We start from the raw sequence: 27,004 nt of genomic DNA on the forward strand, positions 1-27,004 counted from the left end.
TTCCTAGGGATATTTACAAAAAAGGTTGAAGGTCCTTATGTTACTCTAAAAAAAAATGTTTTCCTGTCTAAAACTGACAGTGCTACTGTCCTTTTCGTAAGGGAAAGGGCTATAATTACACTAGTTTGTCCACAGTATCTGCCTTCTCCCATCAAAAAAGAAAAAGCCTTTTCCTTTCAATCCCCGAGGGGGCTATGACAACCCCTATACTCATAGTCCCGCCCATCCCCTCTGCCCTATCCCAGGCATTAACATGCAAAAAACAATAAGTCACGGAAAACCACATCATGCCAAAATAAGGAATCCACAAACAGTTTGGGGAATTAACAGTGGATGTTGCGTCGGGCCAGTGTAGGCGTGCTAACCTGGCGATGGGCTAAGGTTTAGAAGTAGTAAGGGATTAACAATGGAAAAGTTGTGTTTGTGAACAGGTTGGGAAAGTGTTGGCCAAAAAAAAAAAAAAGTTGCAGGGCTTTTCCTCCTTGCACGGATGCGGTTTCTGGAATCGACAACATGTAAGTTTTGATAAAAGAGCAGCACTCAGCTACGTACTCACTGAAAGGTTTATCACTTGATATAACCTCGTTACGGTACAGTTTGAAATTTTGCCAACAATTCCTTTTTTTTTTTTTTTTTAAAGAGTGATTGGTCTTTGGTTTTCATGCCGTTAGGCTTCTGGAGGGTAAATGGACTACAACTCCAAAAGGTGATTGGATCTGTAGGCTAATATCCGTGGAGTTAAAATGTGTGTGTGAAACCTAACAAAAGACATGAACAATGGCAGAAAGAGAGAGGAAGAATGCGGCTGTGTATCGCAGCGTCTCTTTTAAAAAGTTGGGCTCCTGGAGCGCCAACAGGAGTGAAGACCAACAACACAAATCAGAGGATTTGGAGGCAGCTGGCGTCGCCCTCCCCCCGGAGCCCAGCAAAGCAGAACAGCCCTTTGCGACGCGTAATGTCAGCGTGTCAAGAAAAGTTTCCAAAATCTCTGCCACTACTGCCACTGCCGGCCTCCCGACCGCAGATCCAAAGAGAGCCTCCTCCACTCCTCTCTCCTCTATTTCTCCATCCATCCGGCAGCTCACTGAGAAGTTTAGCAGCAGCAGCAGCAGCGGCTCTGCCGGGACGCACGGAGCCTCCCCGGGAGACGGCACAGCAGTGACGCGGGGGAGCAACACTCTTCCCCGGGCCAAGGGCTCCAGGAGAGTCGGGTCTCCGTCTCGTAAATCTTCTCACGAGGACAGTGGTGGCGGATATTTCCAGGATAGCGATACAACGACGGCGGAGTCACCGACAGACAAATTGCAGAAGTTTTACTCGGACACAGACTCCGTGTCAGGCTCTGAATCAGAGAAGAAAAACAAGCAGCGGATGTTTACACGTTTATCAACCGACAGCAACTCTGGTAAGAGAGAGTATTCTCAAATCAATGCATGTCACCCTGATTCCAGAAAGACTTTAACTACAGATGAGGGAGAGGATGTTTCTAATAGAGGGGCTCCTCCACCTTGTAAATCTCACAGAAGTTATCTCTCTACACACCACAGTGACTTTATTCCCTTGCATTCTGAAAAGTGGCCCAGTGTCACAAAAATTAGACAACTTTTTGATGAGATACAAGGCCAAGCTACACAGCAGCACAAGACTGACTCTTATGAGAATTTAAAAACGGCTGTCAGAGGACATCTGCACGAGTTCAGCGCCAGTAAAAGTGCTCCTCTTTCGGATAGAAGTGACAAGGTCTCGCCTTGCAGCTCTGCTAATGAAGCCAGTAGCCTGCCTTTGCATGGCAAATGCATTGTTGGAGCACAAAGGAAAGAAAGCACTGCTTGTTATAGTATGGACTGTTATTCCAAAACTGACCACCAGCAGTACTCAGATGATGAAGAGGCAGACATAGAATCACAAAGTTCTAATAACAAACACGTTTCTGGCAGAAACCCTTTTCACAGCAGCGGCAGTAGCAGTCTCAGTTGCACTGGGGGTAGTCACTCCCAGAGGATTAACCCATCTTCATTCAGATCTCATAGTCCCAGCACTGAGGCAGAGGCCGCCCACCAGACCCTTAGGACGACAGGGTTGACATCTGACCCCAGCCCTGACCTTCAACCCCCTGCTACTTCGTCTTGGAGTCGATCGGAGAGCTTGGACACCTCCTCCTGCTCCTTCTCTCTTCAGCGGCCGACAGTGAGGGAGAGAAGGGATAGACAGGGGGTCGGGCTGCCCAGGGATAGTTTACATTCCTCACATAGCTCCTCTAGAGCGCCAGCCCCCACCTCCTCCCTCTCCTCTGCTCCAGCTCCAGATAAAGCCATTACCTCCTCATCGACTGTAGCTCCCTCCACCAAGCTAAGAGCCCTAGCAAGAGTTTCCTCTCCCCTAAGCTATCACTGGAGGTTTAGCTCTGGAGACGAAGAGGAAGAGCACACCAGGAGAAGAAGAAGAAGAGGTGAAGGAGGCAATTGGCTCTCTCCTTCTTGCCCTGCTCCTTCCATCTCCTATAGAGCAGGAGAAAGGGGTGCCACTGAGCGTGGAGGTAGCAATTTAGCCCGCTGTAAAAATGGCTGGTGGGGTGCTAAAGGCAGGTCTTCAGGCAGTGAGGAGGACAGCCCTGGTTATTTAGGTCTGCACAGTCGAGAGGCAGTGCGCCGCCGCTCGCTGAGAAAGAAGAAGAAAGTCAGCGGAGCTGCTCTTGCAACAGGCCATGATGATTATGATGATCAAGATGGCGAAACAGAAGACAGCGATAGTGACACAGCCTTGACAATGGAGCACTTAGAGAGGCCCCCCCAACAAAACGCAGGAGGAGAATTTGCAAGAACAGTATCTCGGAGCCACTTTGCAAGAGCACCCAGCAGTCACAGTAACAGAGCCAGGGTGCAGCAATGGGAGCGCATCTCCTCACCTGTGACATCCACAACACTTACTGGTGTATCACGAGTGTCAAAGATCAATATCCCCCCATTTGTTTCCAGTCCTGGTGGTTCGCGTTGCAGCAGTCGGTACTCCAGCACTGAGACGCTTAAGGAGGAGGACCAGGCTGGCTGCGCCAACCGTGCAGCAACTATGTTATATAACACAAGCAGAGCAGGAGGCAACACTAGCAGAACTGCATCCTCGTCCATGCTGAGTAAAACTTACCATGGGAATTTTACCATGTACCGTTCCCCAAGTTTTGGCCATGGGGATAACTTCTCCCATACCCCTGTGTGGGTGCGCCCCAAGATTCTGCCTACAGTCACCCCCTTATCTAGCGTACTTGCCAGAGAAGGCAAGGTATCTGCAGGAGTTGGGGGTGGTGAGACCACAGCATTAAGGAGGACCGCAGGTGGGAATGGGGTAGATGATAATGATAAAAAAAAAAAATCCATGTCCAACCCTGATATCACCTCAGAAACTATGTCCCTCTTAAGCTTTCTTAAATCTGACTTGTCAGAGCTTAAGGTGCGGAAAACTAATGGAGACAAATCCGGGGTCATGGAGGGGACACCGGTGTACAGGATGGGCTCACGGGCTCAGGGCGGTACCCTGCTACCTTCTGGTCGTCGCCCGTCACTGAAAGACTTGACTGCCACCCTGAGGCGTGCAAAATCCTTCACTTATTCAGACAAACCCACAACAGCAGTGAGGTGTTACTTGACAGGTGGCGCCACAAAGAGGAGCTCCTCTGAGCAGCAGCTTGACTTGGATGGAGAGGGGGATAGAGGGAGAGTGTCAGTGTCAGATAGGGAAGTAGAAAGTGATGGGGGGGATTTGAGGGTTAGGAGAGGACAAAGAATGAGGGATTATGGATTTGAGGATGAGGAAAGGATGCCAACTCCATTGCAGGAGAGGTATGTGCAAGAAGCCAGACAGGTCATTCGAGATATCTGCCAGATGAGTACTAGAGAAGATGATGACGTAGATGTAAGGAAAACTCAAGATGATTTGGAGGAGGAATGTTTCCAGCTCAATAAAACAAATGAGGAAGAAAAAGCAGGAGTGAGCATTCAGGATCAGGCAAGGACAGACCAAGAGGCTGAGTTTAAGAACACAAAAGACACGGATAAACATGAGAGAGAGAACAGGGAGAGGGAGAGGAGCGAGAGGGATGGACAAAGTATGCAGTTGGAGAAGCTAAACAGCAGGGGCACAGAGTACAGGGAGAAGGCAAAGAGACAGAGTGGAGAGACGGAGAGAGTCTTACTGAAGGGCGACTCGGAGGAAAGCATGTTCTACGACCGCTCTGTGGATGAACTTTCTGGTCATGAGTCTAGTTTAACAGATGAAGGGATTGTAACCGAGCCAGAGACGAGCCCCAGTGACCCCTCTGAGAGGTCATTCCTGGGGTCAGCAGGGGTTAATTTGAGTTCACAAATTGCTAGGGATGTGCTTGGGCAGCCTGTCACCATATGGAATCAATCTGCTCTGCATGAGGCGGAGGGGTTCAAGAAGGAGAGAGAAGAGATGACGGAGAACAGCCTGAATTGTACAAATCGTCTGAATGAAGTCGGCGTGCCTCCCTCCTTGCCTCGTCGTGCCCGTATGGCTGAGAGTGACAGTATTATCATGGAGCTGAGCAGCACTGCTGGTATTAACAATGTGAACACCAGCAGTGAAGAGATCAACACCAGCAGCGCTGTTTTGCTGAGGTCAACAGGCACCGCAGGAGGAGGAAGACTTGAAGCCCCTGCTACACCAAGTTCTGTCCGTCGAAGGCGCAAGTTTTCCCCTTCTGGTAATAATAACACAGGCTCCGATTCCAGTAATAGCAGTAATTCAGAGTCAGCAATAGCAGCTGTTGGAAATGGGGAGTCCACGGTCTACAGGTCGCTCAGTGACCCCATGCCTCAGCGGCGCTGTTCTGTGGCAGAAGAAGGGAATAACAACAATTTTTCCTCTGTAGACAGCAACTTGTTAGGATCCCTATCTGTCAAAGGAGGAGGAGGTGCTCCAGACACCTCTGATGTGGCCATCTTGTCAGAATACAAGGGCAGTGTGGCCAGTGACTTGTCAGTTTGCAGCGATGGCGGCCTCCGGGATGATGCTGTTCGTGACTACAGTGGCGTTATCAGGAGCATCGTAGCTGAGCCAGGTGCAATGGACAGGCTGATGACAGATGACCATGGCAATGGCAAAGCTCCCAAGAAGAAGTCATTCAGTGACCCCAGTCGCCGTAGCGACGCCCCTTTTCTTTCCCAGAATGACCCTGAATTCAGAGGTCAGATTGGCAGTACTCATCCAATCAGTGAGCTTGATCAACCTGGTCCGATTCCACCTTCCAGCAGTGAGCCGATCCTAAACGAGCAGAGGGAGGAACTCTGGGAGCCAGAAGTGAAGCCTAAATACTCATTGCAGACACAGTCAAACGTAAAAAATGTCAAGAAAGCTCGTTCCCAGTCAGAATGCACAACCCACTCTGATAACCATGATGCAGAAGATGATGATTTAATAGACCAAAGTGAAGAAGAGACCGATGTGCAGAAGTTTAACTTTAACCTCAAGCTGGCAGAGGTTCTGTCCCCTAGAATGATCCGTCGGCCAACCAGAAAGCGTCCAAACAGGCTGGCTCAGTTTTTCCCTCATGAGGACCCATTTGAGCCCCCAGAACTGGGTTCAGAGGGGCAGGAGGATCACAGTATCCAAAGCAACCTCACCCCTCCCCTTCCCCCACTGCAGTCCAAACCCAAAACCAGACCCAAGCATGTCCGCCATGCAAGTGAACCCGCCACCTTTATCCCCATCTCCCCACCTCCACAACTGCAGCCACTGAAGGAAGTGGACTGCCTTGCCGTCCGACCCTCTGCAGAGTGTTCAACCTCAAGTAAGCCCCCAGGAGACGAGGCTCCATCTCTGGAGCATGTGACCCAGAAATATATTCTGGAACTGAGCACTGCCGAGGGCCCAGGGCCTCTACCAGTAGCCAGGGATGAAGCGGAAGGTTCAGTGTCGGCATGTGAAGGGCCCAGCGAGACCAGCACCAGTGGAATTACAGACGCCGGACCAGAGAAGAAGAGCACAGAGGACACAGCATCTACCGCAACTCCACAGAAGACCAAGCCCAAAGTGGTAAGTCCACAATTTTTTTTTACCATTTTCAATGTCATGTAAGTGTGTCCTAGTGCAAGGCTGGTGTGCTCACTGTTTGCTTGTTGCATGGTGTCTGTTCTGATGAGTCATGGTTTTTAAAATTGGTGTGGATTTGAGTGAGTGAGAAATTATTGTCAATTATTTGTAGTTGGCCTTTTCAGATGTTTATAATATGGTGAAGCTGATTTGTTTTTGTGTGACAATGAAAGATAGATGGGATTTGAAGTAAAACCAGTTGTCTTACAACAGCCGATAATGTCCTGTACAGTTGGCTTGTTCTTATGGTTTCATAGCTACACCCATAGGTGAATGTGTGTGCCTGGTACTTTTATAAAGTACTGTGATTCTGGACCAACATGATACATTTCAGAGTGCATTTGGGAGCAGTACTACTACAATACAGAAGCCATTAAAGGCTGAGCAGTGTTAAACAAGCATCAGAGGATGTTAGTAGTTTGATTAAACAAATGAGGCTAAAGGCTTGAACTAAAGGCTTTAAGGCTTTCAAGACCCACTGCACGTGTGTCTGTTTTCTTTATTTGTTTCATCCAATATGATTGTCTCTGTGCCAGTATCATAGAGAGGGATGTAATAAACAGATGACCCAAACGCAGCGTTTGTTGATGTGTCCATGATGCTGCATTTACTCAGTATCTCATGGTGTCTAAACAATGGGATACGTCTGGCTTGTTATATCATAGCTATGCAAAGGTTACCTGATTAGGCTGTGACCAAAACAATCAATAGGGTTACGATTATACAAAACAATAAATTGACCATGAATTCAAGGTTTAAACCACCACTGTGTAGAATAAGAAGTAAAAACTTACAGTATGCAAGTAGTTTTGTCTAAAAAATGTAAACTAATGTAAAAACCTAAAGACAGATAAATGCACACACCTTTATTGTGTAAGGTTTGTTAACTAGCCACTTATGAGGTTTAACTTGTGTAACTGTGGGAAGGTCTGTCTATGTTTCTATGTCTGTGTCATGCATTGCCATACACCTCTACCTTTACTCATAACTCTCTCTCTCCCTCTCCCCCCTGGAGGTCTTAGTTAATTTACAGTCATGGGTGTGACTCTGAATACAGTAGGTGTGGAGAAAGTAAAAAAAACATTTGGATTACCATCCTGTCTGAGCTCAGGACAGGAGGTTGCAGACGTATCATCCAGGGCTTAGCTTACATCATGTCATGATGATTATGCTCCTCTCTGGTCGGGAGGCCAACTGTTGCCTGTAGATACTTGTGATTTGTCACTCTGTATGTTTCAGTAATGTGGACCATGTTGTTTTTATTAGCAAAAAAAAAACAATTTCTTTTTCCTTTTGCTACTTGACTTTGAAATTTTCTCAGAAAAGTTCTTTGCTGCCCATTGATATTGTTTCCATCCATTGCCTTGGTCTTCATTCGTTTTTGATTATTGTTTTACTCCCTTGGCCCATTGTCCTTCCTCGTTGCCGTAGTGACAGTAGCAGTAATTGGCGAGTGACCTTACCAGGCAGGAAATGGGTTTAGTAAAATGGGAAGTTGTTGTGGTTACTGAAGTGTTTGATGATGTCCAGAATTACCGGCCAGTGTGTGTATATGCACACTGCATTGTGTATTGCGTGTGTATTATAAACTGGTTTCCTCTTTCTGTGTATGTGTGCATGTGCATATTGCTTGTCTGGAAGATATCAATGGCTCGTTCAAACGGTTTGAGCCCAGAGTGTTGCCAACATGCAGTGTTTAGAGCCTTGACCTGCAGCTATGGTGCACGGTGTGTTTGATGGATTTGGACTGAATTTAAAAACAACCGTGCCAAGCTAAAATGGGGCACAGACAAGTTCTAAGAAAGAAAGAGAGAGGGATAACTATTTTTTTCCTTTTCTGGATACTGGAGTGTGGCTCGTTTCACCCACAGCACAGTGCCCGCTTTCTGACAACTAAATTATTTCTTTGTCTGTTTCTGATCTGCCCTCCTTCACTAGCCCTTTGTCCCATTTTCACTTTTTCTCCTTTTGTTATGCAGCCACATGTTGGTCCAGTCAAAGTCTGAAATACTATATCAGTATGCAGCACTTTTAGCTCATACCCTATCTCCTATTGTCTTTTTAATATTAATTATCTAGCATTCCTCTTCCATGTTATCCTGTTCTGCTCTTTGCTGTCTCTCTCTGCGTCTCTAACATTTCAGTGAAGTGAGGTCATAACGTTTGTCTTGGTGTGAGGCAGGCTGCCGAGCCAAATGTCAGGTAGAGGGAGAGAGAGACAGGAAAAAAAAGAGTTGGAAGGAAACGCTTGCTGGCAAAAAAAGCTCCAGGATTAAAATAGAACCGAGAGAGCTGGAGAATGAAATGGTGATGGAGGCAGGGGAGTGAGGGGAGGAGGTAATGGCAGATAATGATAGAAAAAAGCTAGTTTTCAATTGAAACTGAGGTATGTACAAAATCAATATCGCGATAGCCATTGTCAATATGTTGTGATTTTCTAAAGTATTCACAACCATATGGCATACATTTAGACTCATGTTTACATTTTTTGCTTCACTAGAACAACATCCTGTAACTTTTAAAGTGCATGTTGTGTCATGTGGGGCAGATTTGGGAAAGAAATTTGCTTGTTAACAAAAAAAACTCTAACAAAATCATTTGTAAATGAGTTATACCAGAATCTTGTTTTAAGTATTTTAATATACAATGCATCTTTCTATAAAATCCTGCCCTGTGATTTAACAAGCCAAACTTCTCAAATGCATCAGTGTTAAACGTGGTCAAAGAGCAAAAAAATTACCATCCAAAATGTGCAACATTTATATCAACATTTAAATTACAAGTCTGGCCAGTCATTCAGTAGCCTACCAATTGTTGGCCATAGTAATAGGTGTTTGCATTTTGAAATAAAAAAAAAGGCAGCTGTTTATGTGCCACAGTCTTTTTTTTTTTGTCTTAGAAAGTGACTCACATTAAATAATTTCTCAAAAGTCAGGCATTACCTTTTATCCTATTGATGAGGCCAGTACATGTTTAAAGAGGATGCTAGCTGGAGTGCTTATGGGAGAAAGAGAGTGGGAAATAGAAACCCAGAGAGAAAGAAAGAAGACAGATTGGTTTGTGCTTTGCTCTGCATGCATTAGGTCTAAAAGCACCGTGTTTATAGCTTCAGATTCATGACTGACTTAGTTTTATCAGGCCACCCACGTGGAATCAAATACTTTCCCTCTGCCCAGCCTTTTTTCTTTCACTCCCCTGTTCCATTCCCCACTCCTGCCCAGATGTGATTGTGCTGTTGAGAAGCAGTCAAGGTAGAGATACTCAAGCAGTCCGCTGGCTTGCTCTTGGCTCAGATGTTTGAATAATTGAGCGTTTATGACACATTATTGGGAACACACTAGAGGGAAACAGTGGGATTTATACCTCACTTTAACAGAGATGATGGGCTTTAAAGTGAGCTATCACCATAAATGTTTGGATTTGTTCAGGGTCAGTCGACATTGAATCACAAATGCACTGGAGCAGCCAAAACCACCAAAAACCCTCGTTGTCACAGCAGGATGTTTCAGGGAGCTTTCGAAGGCAAAGGGACTTTGTGACATTCCTTATTGTTGCGGAGCCAAAAGGGCAAAATACTCACGTTTCAGCACATAGAGATCGGTGCAGCAACCGTTTTTGGCCATGATTGCCAGAGATTACATTAGTTTATTTTCTTATGTCAGTGATTAAATGTCTCTCATGGTAAAATACTTGGTAAAAAAAAAAGGATGCCATGGGTGGGCATGTGTAAAAAGAATATAGGCTTGGTATTATAAACACATTGCACAACAGTAATCAAATGGAGCTTTTACTTTGCCGGAGAACTTTTGATTTGTTAAATAAAATCATCACTGAACAGAAACAATAAAAAGACATGCACATCCCTGTGCCCACGGGATGGGTGCTAGGTCACACACCAGGCTCCTCCTTAGACTGTCATTCCTCTCAAATTGAATACAATTTATTCCAGGGCTATTAATGGACCTCTATTTTGTTGGTAAGAGCTATCAATAATAAATAATAAAAAAAAGCAGACTTAAAAGTAAAGTTAAAGGACACACATAAAGGATATAGTGTGGGTGTTTGGGGTTCTTTTTTAACATCCAAAGGTCAACACAGGTTTAGTGACGTCCAAAAAGTGAGGGATGCTGAAGGAGGTAAAGGTGAAGGAGGGATGAAAGGATGTGGATGTGGTTTGTTCTGGTTGAAGGTCTCCATGACTCAGTTGATCAGAAGGAGGAGGTGGGATGAATCAGAAGATCAAAAGGCCACACTGCAGATATCTGTGGCTTCAATGACACATAGGCAGCCTCTCATGTTAGACATTTTGAGTTGACTTATGCCAGTGGAGGCCAAATACTGTCCCAGCTTAAAAGGATGGACCATTGTACTGGGAGCATGGTGGGATCCTGTTAAGAAAATGCGATGGCATTCATGTAGATCTTACTGGTCGAGTAGATTGAACGTAACAAGCATTTGTGTTTGCTATGGTCTCTGCTTCTTTGTGGTTAAGTTCCTAAGAGATCAGAGCTCTTTGGACAGAGAGAGCGACATGTATTTCTAGCCATTTTGACTTTACACACACACACACACACACACACACACACACACACACACACACACACACACACACACACACACACACACACACACACACACACACACACACACACACACACACACACACACACACACACACAGACAGACACCCACAGACAGACACCCACAGACAGAGGTTTGCCTGTCTCTGTGTCTCACACACTCAATATTGCTTTTGGGACAGGCACAACAAAAATGTTTTGCGTTCCTTAGAGTGGGAGTGAGTGTGTCTGTGTGTGTTGGGGGGGGGGATTTAATATTAGACCTATTTGGTTTGACAGGGCGGCCAATCTAAGAGATGCTGGAATGATTTTGATAAATAGCTGTAGCCAACTGTGTGTATACATAGGTTTGTTTGTCCTTCACATTTGTGCAGCCAGCGGAAATTAAAAGCTCCTTGTTGAGGAAGAGCCCAGTATATTGTTTCCTGTACAAGTTGAACAAATGAGAAATAATGTGTCAATTCTTCAGCTTTAGAGGTGCTGGTAGACAGATTTTGTTAACTTTTGAGTTGACTCTTGAGAGCCAGGCTAACAGTTTCTCCCGTTTCCATTCTTTGTGCAAAGCTACACCAATGGGCTGCCGGCCCAGCTACACAGCATACAGATATAAGTGGTAGAGCTCTTCTCATCTATTCATGCATGTTGAACTGTTCCTTTTAACTAACATGAGACTCCATCTGGTTTTTCACAGTGGGAAAATAAAACTTTGTGGGGAAAACCATTCTGGGTGTCCTTACCCTTGGTTGGCGACATTTGCAATATGCTTTGGAAATCTTTGACTTTTTTCTTTAAGGATATTCCCTGCATTTGAATTCGTTATGGCTCGCCAGTGGAAAGGCATGGCAGTTTAAAAGTGTATGAAAAAAGTGTGACTATTGGGGCTGTTTTCTATCTTTTTCCCCCTCGTTGTTATCCTTATTTCTGGTCCCAGTCGCTCCCTTCAGAATGGCTCTGTCTAACTCTCTCTGTCTGTGTGGATCCACCCAGTGTAATTACAGAGCAGTTTGCTTATGTAAGGAAAGCATCCTCTGAAGCAGCACTTTCTAGCAGAACTTTTGCACAGGCAGATTTCTATACTAAAGTGTGTGTTTGTGTGTGTGTGTGTGTGTGACATGAGTAATGGTCGATAAATAATGGTTTCACATGGTTCTTACACTGGTTTGAAAATGGGGCCGTCTGTAAAAGATTGTTTGCGTGTGTGCCATAGATACAGTAAGCTATATCTTTGGCAGGGTTTCTCTCAGTCATGTTAGTCTTCCCTGTAGTTTTCAGTCTGAGTCATACATCTGTGGTACACGTGGCCACAAAGATATCTAATGTGAGAATTTTAGTTTGCAGTTTGCAGGTGATTCACCAAATGCAGGGCTGCACTGTTGGCTGCCTTGTCCTAAGTGGAATCGCCTAAGGTTTACTGGAAAACTGTAAAAATGCCACAAAAAATACTTTACATGCCGCGACAGCAAAATCCATTACATATGCAAAGAAGAAAAAAAGGGATAACAACTCACAGATTAGATCCATTGGTTTTTCCTGTCAACACTTAATTTAATAGTCTGGTAAGCAACAGAGTACTTACCAGCCAGCAGGTCATGTCTGTATACGTTTTACAGTCATTGCTGCTCTGCACACTGCTGTGACACATAATGTAAAATTGTTAGAATTTAAACTTTTTTTTGATTAATTGTTCAGCCAATTTATTTAAAATCCCAAAGGCAACCATTTGGATGAGGGATCAATAATTTATTGGTTCAAGCTTAAATAATAATAAACCTTTAGTGGCGCTGTAGACTTGTGCTTTAGCCTCCTTACTTCTTTCTGTGCATGTTTGTTCCTGTATGTCTTATGTCCTCCTCTCTGTCAATGTCTTTTGTGTGTGTATGTGTATGTGTGTGTGTGTGTTTGTGTAAGTCTGTTTTTGTATGTCTTATTGGTAAGCTGCAGACTCCCTCCTTACTGTTGTGTTTTTACTAGGTCAACCCCCTCCCCGTCTTTCCTCCCTGTGTTTTTTTTGGTCTTGGGATGCATTCCTTTTTCTCAGGGCATTGTTTGTTAATAGAATAATAAAAATATTTGATCACAAAAACAAACAAACCTTTAGTGGTTTAAAAACAGTAATTTGAATATGTCACCGTGGGCTCTGGGAACTTGATGAATATTAATTTTTTATAAGTGTTTTGAGATTTAATTGACCAGTTAATTGCTTCATCTAATAAAATAATCAACAGTTGCAGCTCTCACTTGGTTTTTGCGGCATGTGTGGTTTTACTTAAACGATGCATGGACTCAAGGAGCCACAGTAGAAAGTATATCCTGTCCATACTAGCTTCAGCTTGTAGCTTGTAAGCTAGCTAATAAATAGGCACGAATTAGCCCCTCTGGGGTGACTTCCAAGTCATAGTCAAGCATCGGAAATAAGTTAAAGACCTCAATTTCCTCATATTATGGATATTCGTTTTTATTGTGTATTGCAGTACTAAAATGATTCTGTTAGCTTGGCCCATCTGCTGCTGTTTTCTGTTAGCGTCAGGTAAGATGCCGAGAGCCCAGAAGGTTTCTTGTTACAGGTAATTCCCAAGTATTGATACCAGTAACTGATGCTGCCTTTTGCCAAAAAAAGAGTTATCCGATGCTAGGGATAGAAAAGCTGTTGTAGACACAATGAAGCTAACCCCAGCTAACAAGGCAAGCTAGCTGTTAAGGGAGCACATTCCCAGGGTCCTATGTTCCCCAGCTTAATATTCTCTTAATATGACACGTTATGGAGACCCTTCAAAAGGGTTAAATGTTCTCAGCAATGTTTTTTTGCTTGCTCAAGTGGTCACTGTATGTTTCCCTGTATCAATGTGTGGAAATCACCAACCTCCGGCTTATAGCCTACTGATAGTACTCCTTGAAACCTACATCTTCCAATTTGTGGGCAAGATAGGTTTCTTGACTTTGGAAACGTCCATATCCTTTTTTTTTCTTTTAGCATTTCTTCCCCACCAATCTCTTACAATGTTAGTTAATGCCAACAGACATAGGACCCTGAGAACACAGAGATGACTCCGCTGTTAGCCAGTGAATGATGTGTAACTGTGCAAAATGCTTATCTTTTCATATAGCTAAGTAAAATTTACGTCATGTTTAACTCATGTTACTGTTACTTCCCTCTGAGATGTGACCCTGTGTGATTGTGGTCGTTAACAGCAACTTTTATTTTTCATTTTCAGTAAATTGAAAAAATACTATATCCTGTGTCTGAAGTCACTCCCTTTTTAAGGCACTAAACACTTCTATGGAAAAGAATTCTCTCACTAAAAATCTCATGTCACTACACCTGACAGTGATGGTGTAAACTTATGACATAATTACATTAGTCACATGTCTGAATTCCTCAGCTTATTGCTTATTTTAGAGAAAGCTTTTGAGTATTATACTGTGAATGTATGAGTGAGTGTGGGTTTTTGGACACAGTCAGGAGTCAGCATAACGCTGTCATTGACACATTCAAAAAGCAGAGAATGAACAATCTAAAGTCACATTATTATGCATATGCTAGTATGATTTTGTGTATGCGCATATCTCTACATGAGTGATTTGTCATGGACGTGTTTCCCGTGTCTCCCCCAGTCACAGACAATGGTACAACTGTGTCACCAGTGCAACGTGTAGCATAGCATAGTTTACAGCGTGGTCGGACACGCACACACACACACACACACACACACACACACACACACACACACACACACCCACCACACAACACTTTCTCTCATATAGGGTTTAGATATTGGTCGAACTGTGGGTTGAGTGGGCTGTTGAGTCCTATTCTCTCGGTTGACTTTTGTCACCCAGAGAAACATGACAGCAGAAACACTCTGCTTCTTCCTCCCTCCTCTTTTTCGGTTCTTGTCTTCTTCTCACCCTCTCCTTCGTCTGTCTTATGGCATCAGTCCGCCGGTTTGGATCATGCTCTAGCTGTCAGTTGAGAAAGTCTCGCCAAAATGGGATTGGGAGAAACAGGAAATGTCGGAGTGTTGTTCCTGAGTGGCTGCTGGGATCTCGGATCAAGGCGCAGGGGGAGGAGGAGTATGATTGGAGAAGAGAGACGGGAGCCGCTAAGGCAAAAGCAGCTTCACAGGCAGGTGGAGATGATTCTCTGTGTTTGTATGGGATGCTGTTTAAGTCATGTTGGTTAGTTTGGTTACATTTATCTTTTCTTTTTTGATATATTCAAAAAAGATTGTTTTAAACTTTAGCTGGAGTGTGTGTGTGTGTGTGTGTGTGTGTGTGTGTGTGTGTGTGTGTGTGTGTGTGTGTGTGTGTGTGTGTGTGTGTGTGTGTGTGTGTGTGTGTGTGTGTGTGGTGTGTGTTGTGTGGTTTGTGTGTTTTTGTGTGTGGTGTGTGTGTGTGTGTGTGTGTGTGTGTGTGTGTGTGTGTGTGTGTGTGTGTGATATCAGAGTTTGAAAAAGTCCAATAATGTTTAGCTCTACGCTGCTGTCATCATATGAACTTGAAAGTAACATCACCCCTATCATTTGGATTTCATCATTCTGCTCCCCCATGGTGCCATTACATCATCCATAGAACTTACATGACACCATTATAGGGCACTGTGAAGTTTACCTACCCCTCATGGTTCAGAATGTGTTTTTGCTAAAGGAATACATTTGTCAAAAGCAAAATATTGATATAGTGAATTTGAAATTTTTCATGGTTTGACCCCTCCAGAGCATGGATTTCAATGAGATGAGTGAAAACTAAAACTAAACATTTAGTGCCTGTTTCCTGCTTATTATTTTCTTAAAGTCCTCATATTATGCTTTTTGGCTTTTTCCCTTTCATTTTGCAATATATCTTTTTTTTTGCGCATGTTATAGGTTTACAAAGTGAAAAAGCCCAAAGTCCACCCCAAAGGATTCGGGGAAGGTCACACATGATTTTCCCATTTGATAGAAGATTACATTTCTGGTAGTGACTTTAGGATTCAGGAGAGAACATAAGTAACAAATAGCAAATAGCCTTAAAAAGAACAATATACCAATGCTGAACCTGAAATTGTGCAAAGAAGACCAACAAACACTCTCATACAAGCTACAGTGATAAGAAGAGTGCATTCATAGTCATCATTTTAGTATTTCCAGTTTTTATTTTTTTGTTTACGCTGCCTTCCCTAATTAATTCCAAGACTAATAACTTTGAGAATGCACTTACCATAGACGACTGCCTTAGCAGAGGATATTAAGGCAAATATTTTATTTTATTTTTCTTCTAGTCACACACAGTTTGTAAGATACCCAATCTGGGGACAGTGTTGGGGATCTCCACATTGCCCCCCCATTTGGCATTGAATATGTTTGGATTTACAAACTGTTTATTGTCGGTGTAAGTGTTCGTTATAATGATTCACCTTTTATAGGTCTTCTCTGCACTAGACAGAAAAAATCATTGTTTTTATTTATCTATTAGGACAATTCACCTTAATCAACATTTCTATAAATGAGCCAGTGTTAGCCAGTCGGCTCACTTTCAACTGTAGTCCTAGTAACCTAGAATGCATGTCTTTATGATGGGAGGAAAGCCACGCAGTGCTAACCAATGAGCCACCACTATCAACTTACATTTCTCTGACTTTGTGAGGATAATTTGTAGGAATTAAATATTGTAATTTTTTTTTTGAATAAAGCAGATCATTTAATAATAGACCCCTACATTTCCTTTTGTTAAATTTATGTATTAAACCAATTCACAATCAACACTTGTTTTTAAATTCCAACAACTCCAAAAGAGTGACCCGTTTCCCTTCCCTGCCCCTCACAGGTGTCGTTTGTGAGAGGCTAGATCACTCTGGCCACCGCCAACCTTTGTACTTAAGTGAAACATTTTGTCCCATGATGAGTTTTCACAAAACTGTGAGTCAGCCAGGAAATATGTTGACCTTACCTCAACCAAGAGTTAGAGAGAGTGTGTGTGTTTGTGTGCGTGTGTGTGTGTGTGCATGTGTGTGTACCTGCTGTCCCTCGACTGTCTCTTACAAAATAGAACAGCAGTAATCAGTATGGCAATAATAATGATGATGACTGAAGATTGGAGGTGTGTGTGTGTGTGTGTGTGTGTGTGTGTGTGTGTGTGTGTGTGTGTGTGTGTGTTTGTGTGTGTTTGTGTGTGTGTGTGTGTGTGTGTGTGTGTGTGTGTGTGTGTGTGTGTGTGTGTGTGTGTGTGTGTGGTGTGTGTGTGTGTGTGTGTGTGTGTGTGTAGTGTTGGTGTGTGTGTGTGTGTGTGTGTCCGAAGGTATGTTTGAGGGGCTCACACAAAGCTCCCATCACCCAGTGACAGCCAGGGGATTGTGGGTAATCAGGTCTTTCCTGAAACAATGTAGTCCTTCTTCACTCCTCAATAGGCCCCTTTTTTCAGCCAGGCCTTGACTTTTACCCCCTTCAAACATTTAATTCACCAGTTGGCATTTCAATTGTATGGTTCTGATTTGTTATTGTGAAAGGAGGAGAGAAATTATTTCAAGTTCACACAGTGTGCTACAGAGATGCCATTTGCATTAAACTTCACTGAAGCACATTATATACTCAAGATTGTCAGAAGAAGACTAAATCTTGGTAACTGATCTCCCGTGTAATAAAAAGAGCAAGAATTTGGCAAGTAAGGGCCATTAAAAAACATACTTGTGGTAAAGTCTGAGGGCCCAAACCCAACGAAATGGCAACAGATACCAGTGGGTCCGACACCTTTTTATATACCCACCATATCATGCATTGTCATTTTGTTGCACGTCACCTCGGCCACATGCCTGTTGTATCATTTTGTTATTAAATTAGTGAACGTTCATCATTTCAGTGCAGCTAACACCGTCACTGAGAACTTACAAGGTTGTGAATGAATGCTCAGCAAACAAAACACTCGCGATAAGAAGATGCCAAATTCCTAAAAATAGTTCACAATATGACCTTGAAGTTTCAAACCATTTTTTGCAGCTTGAAAGGAGTAGTGCCTTCTTGTAGCCATCATGTTCCTATCATAATTTTGTTTTGCACTTTCCTTTGTTCTAGCTGTCAAAAACCAGTTATGTTATTTTTTCCTATTAGGTTATTACCACATGAATGACATATCTTTCTCTTTTCTGATTATATTTTTACATTATTTGACCTTGTGTTTGAACAGGCCTCTCTGGCAATCAGCCTGATAGTTTTATTTCACTTCACTATTCAATCTGACATCGAGCTCATGCTGGAATTATGGTTCTTTTAAGGTGCAATATGTAATAATGACAGCTGTTTAAAATACAGTACAAATTCAAAATACTGGAGAGAGTTGTCTCCCCCGCCCCCTCCTCCCCAGACTGAAAGTTCACGGAGGTTGCCAGGCTGAGACTGCAGCATCCACAACAATGTTGCTAGACGCTTGTCTCACATAGCCAGACATTACTTCACAGCACAGCGGAGTAGCTAACGTTAGATTCTGGCTATACTGACAGTCATAAAACCCCATGCTCACACAGAGCTCTATACCCAACTAACAGGCACAGTTGTTCACCTTAGAATTACAGTTGGAACCGCTAAAAACACAACAACCTCGTCATCCTCTCCACCCATACGTACCGACACACTTCCTCTGCTTAGAATTTCAGTGAGAATCATTAAAAATAACACTACCTTGCCGTCCTCTCCATCTGACTGAACACACTTTATTGGCTCAGAATTATTGCAACAATTGCTAAACGCACTGCTAACTCACGGTCCTCTCTTTCCGGTTTACAGCCCCCCTCTCTTTTTAAAATAACTTACTGTGGTTGGCTACGGCCACTGAACAGGCTACATGTTATAAACAGCCTTGGCCCGCTAGCCTGGTCCTCCGGTAACATTAGCAGTTAGCAGGGTTAGCATGGCGGTGTTAGCCAGGCCCGTTGGGATCACTTTTCTTCACACTCGGTTGTTTTTGCGAGTAACCAACTCGGGTACTCTAGCTATATAATTCAGTGGAAGTACACAAATGTTGAAATTACATAAAATGCCTGTCCGTTGTAGCCCTGATCATTTAGCCTTAAGCCAATTGCTTGCCTGTTCAGGAAGAAGTTAGCCAACTTGGCGTCCTTTTGGGCTCTAAGCTGTCTTAATTTTTCAAATACATCTCCAATATTTCCCCGGGGTTTGTTACATCTCTGGTCACGCAACTGTTAGAAACGTGCCATTTCTTTTTTTTTTTAGGTTGAGTAGAATCTGTTGATCCTGTTTGTTTGTTTGTTTGTTTGCTGCTTTCATGGCTGTACCAACGTTATACCTGTAGCGCGTTGGCATTAGCATTGTTGTCTGAAAAGATAGTATTTAAACTGAGCATGTTTTTTAAATATCTGATGATACATTGGGGTCATTTTTTGATTTATTAAAGTAAATATATTACATATTGTACCTTTTTAACATGGACAAAAACATTCTGCGAACTAACCCAGAGAGGTTTTATGGGTAGCTGCAATAGTGATTGCTAGGGGCTTTTGATGTCAAGTTTGTCATGTCAGTCATAGAAATATGGAGATGGAAGAGCTGTTATTTTTTACATTATTTAACAACCTGTATAGTTGTTAGTCTCACCCACGTCAAATTTCTAGTAAGAGTTTTGTTGCTATTGTTGTTGCTCCTTGTAGAAAGATGACGTCCTTCTTCTTAAACTGGCCTACAGATCTCTATAATACTTTGTTTTTTGCTTTGTCCAAATGAGTGCAGCTTTCTTTATTATCTGTTACAATTTGAAACTTTTGTGTTTTGAAGACCCCAGATATCTTCAAACATTGATCTATTGCAGTAAAGGTATCTGGCAAGTCATACTACCATAATGTGAAAGAAAAGGCTGTTGCAGCAGCATAATTGTGTCTATGTAGAAAACCATATTGTGAGCCTTTGCAAGCCAGCCTGTGATCTATGTCACTGTCTGATTTCTAATAAAGCAAAACTGCCATCATTTTAATAAATACCTACTGCTCTGTACTCCTTCATGCAGACAGAATAACCTATTCTTTATATTTGAAAACCGTGCAAGTATTGGTTTATAATTTGAAAAATGTGTGGAGAGGTGAAAAGAACCTGGATCCTGCCTTTTAAGGAGCTATTTCTTCTGTGTTATCCTTCTTGTAGGAACCATAATTGTCTTCATTGAGAGGGCAGGGCAGGAAGTGGGCTTGGGGGAGGCATTTTTGACCGACACACTCACACACACACACACACACACACACACACACACACACACACACACACACACACACACACACACACACACACACACACACACACACACACACACACACACACACACACACACACACACACACTCAAAGCAACAACAAAAAAAAGACAGTGGGAGCTCTGCTGCTTTAAACGACTGGGTAACTTTTTTAAGCAACTGACACTGTATTTAGGATAGACAGTGATGGAGCTGTGGACTTTTTTTTTTTTTTGGCTCTAGAAAGATAATTGCGCCCCTATGTGTATTCTTTTTTGCCCATGGCAACCATGTGTGTGGGACGGGTTTGTGTGTGTATGTTGCCTTAGGAATGTGGTGACATCAGAGGGGCTAGTTTTTCTGTTAAAGAGGAGAAGAAGAAAGTGAGAAAACAGTGAGCACAATACAACACGTCTCTTCCACACCTTTCTGTTCACCTCATCAGTGTCTGCTCTCATACTGTATGTTCACACCCAACTTTTCTCACTGAGATCATTGTTTCGACGATCATTGTTTTGACTCTCTCTTGCTTTCAATCTGACCCTGTCTACGTCTTTCTCTTTCTGTCTCCCTCACCTCTCTCACTCTATTTTTATCCCCTCTCCCACTGAGCTCACATCTGGATCTTATTGACAGAGTGAACAGCCCTTCAGCCATAAAAGACTCCCTGGACCCAGTGTGTGTATGTGTGTGGTGTGTACATATGTGCTTGTGTGTGTCTGTCAAAGCATGGCAGGCCGAAATATAAACACCTCTTGGTGAAAAGATTTCACCAAACTACACAATGTATCATCAGCAGCCCCAGCAATGTCTGTGGTTATTTTTTTTTTTATGATTATACCCCTAATTTGTAGTAATTTGAAAAAATACTAATTGTGAACAATGCAAATTGGGAAATGTTTTTATGTCAAGTGACTAAATTTAGATTGTATTTAGATTTAGATTGGATGTAGTAGAATGTTATCTGAACCTCTGAATAGACACTCGTAACAATTATTTGGCAGCTACTCCAGTAAAAGTGGTAACTTATTACAGGAAGTTATGGTGTGGTACAGCATTGACAGTGATGTACTGTACGACCTAGTCTACATCCTTTCCATTATAGTTCTGGGGCCGCAGGAAAGTTTCCTTACGCTTTCTTTGTGTTAGAATTGTAAATTCGGTGGAATAATGAGGACTAGTTTTTTCTGCTCCTCAGATCTTTGCAGGGTGAATTGAGACAGCTAGCTAGACTATCTGTCCAATCTGAGTTATCTCTTTTACGCCTATTTTGCTGTGGCTCTGCCCATGACGATTCTGATTGATTTAAAGAAATGCCAATTAACCAGAGCTTGTTTTCCTCCCGTCCTGAATGCTACGTGGAGTAGCCAGACCCTCCTTCAGCGTGCTTTGGAAGAAGGTCCGGCAAAGGGAGGCTATATAATACCCAATTTTCCTCATCATTTTAGTTAGCAGATAATCAGTTCTAGGAATGGCCATTTGAAATATCATAATATTTTTGAACGAATACCTCAATATCAATACCGCAACGATATTGTAGTGTTGACTATTGGTGATTTCACAAAATATTTCTGATAATTAATCATCAGTAATGTGGCTATAATGATTAAGTGGGTAAAGGCAAATAATAGAACAGTTACACCAGTCTGATAAGTTCAGAAAATGACATCACTTTACTGTAATGCAGCCTTTAAAACCAGGAAAAGACACCACTTATGCCATATTACGATGTTACAATATCCAAAATCTAAGATAATATATTGCCCAGCTCTAATTGGTTCTTATGAGTTATTATATAATCAATCAATGTTATTCTTGCATCATCAGCTATAAATTAGATTATCAATTGGTGTAGTTCTTGCATCTCTAATCAGCAATTTGCCTCTCATAATGTAACACTTCTTAATTAAAGAAATTATGTGATTTTTATAACATCATCTGAGAGTTTCCAATTCTTTAAGAAAGACGTTACATGTTGACAAGATACGCTAGTCTGACAGCTGACAGCAGTTATTACTTTGAGTTTCAATTTTGAATTTTAGAGAGGGTAATATTTCTAAAAGTGATACTCTCTTGAGTCATTGTTATAATAACCATGTTTCACGCAACATTTTCAATTTTTAACTAAGGTGATAAACACTGGTTGCTTTCTAATCGGTGCCTGGAGATGGTCTACTGTCTACCTAAATGTGCACTTAACATAAACTTTTCAATATGTGTCAGATAACAGAAGTAAAACAAAGCTAAAGCCCTGTTGTACATCTAATAAGAAACTATTTGTATGCAAAGAGTCCTGCCTTTGATTATCATTGTTTTTCTTTTTGGATAATGAGATATTGGGTATTGTTAGGGAAATGTAGCTGAGGATGTTCATTCTCAGAAACTTAGTCTGTAATTGTGTAAAGTTTTCTGGTGTCAGGTACCAAACACATAAGACTTACATTTCATAGGTACGAGTTAAAATACAAATAGTCTCATCCAGAAAAAAACAAAAAAACTTGATTTACCAAAACTTTGTCTCTGTTTAGTGGTATCTTCTGGTTAACACCGCAAAGTGAGTGGGATGGCGAACAAGCTGTGCACAATGTACACCATAAATCTAACAACCACCTTAGGTACTGAGCTCTAAAAACCTCTCCTAATAGCAGTGGGTGAGCAGCCTCCGGGGGCAACACCAGACCTTTTGACCTCTCATCCCTCCCCTCTGTCTCACCTCTGTGGCAGCTAAACACTTCAAGCATTAACCCAGCAGAGAGTTACAGGACCGCATCTTATCTTCCAAAGGACAGGCTGCAGTCCTGGTAGAAAAAAAAGAAAAGAAGGAGGAGCTTTGTCTGACTGGCTGTCTTTTTGGGTGTCTCACACGGACTCTTTCAGTGTACTGGTGAGGTAGGAAATAATGTTACTTGACTGTCAGCGTGAGAGGCTCGACATGGGTAAGATAAATGTGCAAAATAAATCAGAGATCAGGCTTAAGGCCCAAGTTAAATGACGGTGATAATGGGCAATAGAAGAAGAGAAGGGATGGGGCTTTGTGTCAGTCATGTTAAACACATGTGAGTCTGGTGCCTTAATATCAGTCTCTCTGTCTCTTTCTCGTCTGAGATCATTGTAACGATATGTGTTTGCATTAAGGACCACAACATAAAGAGATGGGACTCTGCTTGTGTTTTTTCACAGTGACCATTGTGAACGAAGAGCTTGTGTTTGGTTTGTATGTGTGTGTGCTCTATTAATAGAAAGAGGAATGGTAAAGGCCTGGGAATGTGGTCTTCTCCGGAAAAACAAACTTTCTTTCCCTCTTTGTCCCTCTCTCTTACTCGGCCTCTCCATGTAGTATAGGGCTGACATGATGGGAAGGGAAAGACAAATGACAAGATAAGAGCAAGATGGAGGTGGATAGCATATGAGAAGCATATTTTACAGGGCATGGACAAACAACGTATTTTGTTGTTTTAATTTGGGTGACTTATAGATTTTACATCTGGCTAAGATGTAGCCTTGAGTCTCTGCTCTAACATTACATAAACTATTTTGCTGCAAAATAGCCATATTTCTCATTTTCTTGCTTTCTGTTCAAACTAAAAGTAATGCAGCCTTTTATCTTGTTTGTAAAACCTTATTGGAATTGTCAACAAAAAAAAAGATTGGGGGATCCATTTTTACGTTCAGAGTTAGCACACAAGTTGTGACATTTCGATTGATCCATGCCAACATGACATCGTGACTTTGTTTAAACATTAAACCGACTTTCTTAAGCCAAGTGGCGTGTTATCTGGACACATTTTGAGCTATCCATGTATATCTACACTGTATACAGTGGACGTAAACATACACACCACTTTGCGTGTTTTTGCAAGAAGAAAGCAAAGGTTGAGTTTAGGAAAAAAAAGAACGGTGATTGGCTTTAGTAAAACGTGATGGAAACGCGACACGCGGGACTCCTGGGTGAAGGTCCTGTCTTTTTACCCATCCACCACCCCGACCAACTTCCCTTTGTGGATTTTCACCCTTTCATACTACTCACCTAGGCGTGAATTCACACGCAATCGCAAGGCAATGTAAGTCAATGGAGGCCAAACGGCATTGATGCTAGAAAGAAAGCATGCGTCTTGATACCATGCAAATAATGGCATCGGATTGCCGTGTCATACATACGCCATTTCAGTCTGTCCATGCTATGTGAGCATTGATTAATATTATAGTAAAAACAGAAATTAAACCATACACGAAATATAAAAGTGTACAGTGCATGCCCAGCGGTTGACTCCCTCTGTATTGATCCCAGTGTGTGTGTTTGTCTGTACTGATATGTGTATATTTACATGTACAGTATATTCCTCCTTGTACAGTATGTGTGGATGGATGCATTGCGTGTGGTTGTGTGTCTACCGTGAGTGTGTGTAGGTTCATGCAGACATGCTACCTGGATTCCTGCATTCCTGTCATTTGGGCTCAGGCCAGAGCATTCTGGGAAGCACACCAGTGCAACGAGGAGGGAGGGAAAGATGAAATGAAAAAGAGAGGGTTCTGGCTTCTTATGATTCCTTCCATTCTGAGGCAGCTATCCCAGGGGTTATTTTTGTCCCCTTTAAGGAGTCATAGCCATAAACAGGCTGTGATGTAAGCTCTTGTCTTTTTTTTTCTTCTTCTTCTTCTGTTCTCTCCCTTCCTCCTCTCCCCACCCTTTCCACTGCCTCTCAAAGATAAAATCTGGGGTTTTCTTAAATGCTCTTGACTGAAGACCAAAAGTGGTTTATCATTTGCCGCCCAAGGGACTGAGATCACAAAACCAAGAATTCTGTCGAGATTTTGTGGTAAACTGAACTTCAATATCTACCACATTAACCAGATCCTGACAATTGGCATTGACTTTATGTACTTTTTTATGGAGTGTGTATTAAATGCCATAGATATTTTAAAGTGCATTAGAGTCGATGATGGGAAGGGGATGTGTGGAACGTGCCGAAGCTGGCAAGGCAGTGTACAAACCTTTAGTTTGAATTTAGTCATCATGCGCTCGCTGATCTAATCGCTCCCTCTGAGAGCAACACTGGGACTGAGCCCATATCTCACACACACACACACACACACACACACACACACACACACACACACACACACACACACACACACACACCCAACACTGCCATATAAGGAGAGAGAGAGAGGGAATTGGGCCGGGTTGAAACGGGGTCTCTTTTCTTCTCTCCCTTTTTTTCTTCATTTTCTCTGGCTATCCTGAAGTTCACTGGCAGCTCTCTCTTTCTTTATTCATGCTATCATCTTTCGTTTCAGTTTGCTCTCTTATTCTGCTTGCATACTTCGCCCCCCAAGTCCAAAACTGTCTCTCTCTTTCTTTCAAATAGACGTACACACCCAGTTTTCGGAACGCTCTCTGTGCACAATTTAAAAACATTTTCTTTCCTCCCCGGCTTTACTTATGAGTACACATTAACTAAATGTCCTACTGCTCACAGGCCCCTGTTCAAATAGACCATAGATATTAGCCCAGTCCAAACACATGGTTCACAGGAGTGTAAAGCCATTAAGAAATAAGTCAGTTTTAATCTAGAGCACAAACAAACAAATGAGCACTTTGACTATCACTCAGTGTGAAAAAAGCAGTTTTCTGCTTGGCTGTTCACACTTCATTATTTGTTGTTTTCTGCAGACACTGCGTTTCAAAATGTGTTTTAGAGACTGAGCCCTGCAGGCGACCCCATGTGTATTTGACGTTTCATAATGTGATTTCAGTGGTTTGGCTTGTCCCACGAGTTGTAAAACCACGTTGTGCAATTTACTAGCTAATATCAATATTTAGCAATATAAGTTTCTTGCGGGGGAAAAAAATACTTGGGCTGAATAGTTTAATCACTGTCATCTTTTACCGTAAACTGGCTTCAAAAGGCCGGTTTCTGTTTTTCAATATCAATTCTTTGTGTTGGGTTTGTTGGTATAACCTTGATCTGTGACCCACAGTCAGGACAAAAGTTATGTCAGTTTTAGTTTCCCTAAATCAAGGACATGCAGTGTGTTTATGAGGAGTCAGAAAGTTCAGTATGTGACACTGTTAGTGAATATTTTGACAAAGCAGTGGTTAATGTGTACAGTAAAGATGACAGAGAGCACCCCCTGTGGCTTCTGTGTGTGTGTGTGTGTGTGTGTGTGTGTGTGTGTGGTGGGGGTGTGTGTGTGTGTGGTGTGTGGTGTGTGGTGGTGTGTGTGTGTGTGTGTGTGGTGTGTGGGTGTGTGTGTGGTGTGTGTGTGTGTGTGTGTGGTCAGTGTCAGATGTAGTGGAATGTGACTGTTTTAATGTGAGCAGTTATAAATGATCCTGGGAGTATCCGGTATCGTGTATAGTCTGTAGTGGAGATAAAGAAAATGTTTCCCTTTTTTCAGTTTTTTTCCCGACAGTTGGGAGCACAACTCATGGGAGGGTGGTCTAACAATGTAAACTAAGTGTACCAGCAATAGGTGGAAGACTTTTTGACACGTCACAGAAGAAAATCATAGGTATACATAGCAGACATCTTCTTCATGACATTCATGATGTGTCCTCAGAATTCTAGATATCCCCTGAAATCTCCCTATTGAGGTTTGGAGTAGAATATATTGACACCTGTTGGATAGATTGCCATTCAATTTGCCACACACATTCATGTTCCCTTCAGGAGGAATTGTAATACCTCATGTGATCCACCAATTTGTCCAATACTTTGGTTCATTACCAAACACCTGCAGAACTAATAGCAGTCCCATCAGCCTTAGCTGTATTTTGTGTTAATTGGTAATAATTAACAAATAGCGGGCTAACACACCAAATGAAAACCATGAACATGCCAAACTTCATACCTGCATGTTTGCATGGCTGTAAACTTTCGGGGTCGTATCTTGCACCAATCGAACACGACGGGCCTAAAGCGTCTTTAGGCCGAGACACACCAACCAGACGGCTGACGGTTGGCAGAAAAGGCAGCCTCCCCGAGTCGGCCAAAAAGTCCCTCAGAACACACCGAAGCAACGCCGACTGCGGACGGCAGATGATTGGACGAACGTGTCACGTTGGCCTGGTTTCTCCCGAAATTCAAGCCAGACTGTCATGGCGGCTTGTT

The 27,004-nt window shown here is 42.5% G+C and overlaps 1 protein-coding gene across 1 annotated transcript in view; it reads left to right on the top strand.

Annotated features, from left to right (window-relative positions):
• Nucleotides 1–263: 263 nt before the first annotated feature.
• arhgef17 (Rho guanine nucleotide exchange factor (GEF) 17) overlaps nucleotides 264–27,004 on the top strand; it is a 63,661-nt gene continuing 36,920 nt past the window's right edge. The window contains 1 exon segment of the mRNA XM_032504548.1: nucleotides 264–6,048. Within this exon segment, the coding sequence (XP_032360439.1) occupies nucleotides 778–6,048 (5,271 nt within the window). The 5' untranslated portion in view covers nucleotides 264–777.

Source organism: Etheostoma spectabile, chromosome 3 (genome assembly GCF_008692095.1).
Source record: "Etheostoma spectabile isolate EspeVRDwgs_2016 chromosome 3, UIUC_Espe_1.0, whole genome shotgun sequence".
NCBI classification, from domain to species: Eukaryota; Metazoa; Chordata; class Actinopteri; order Perciformes; family Percidae; genus Etheostoma; species Etheostoma spectabile.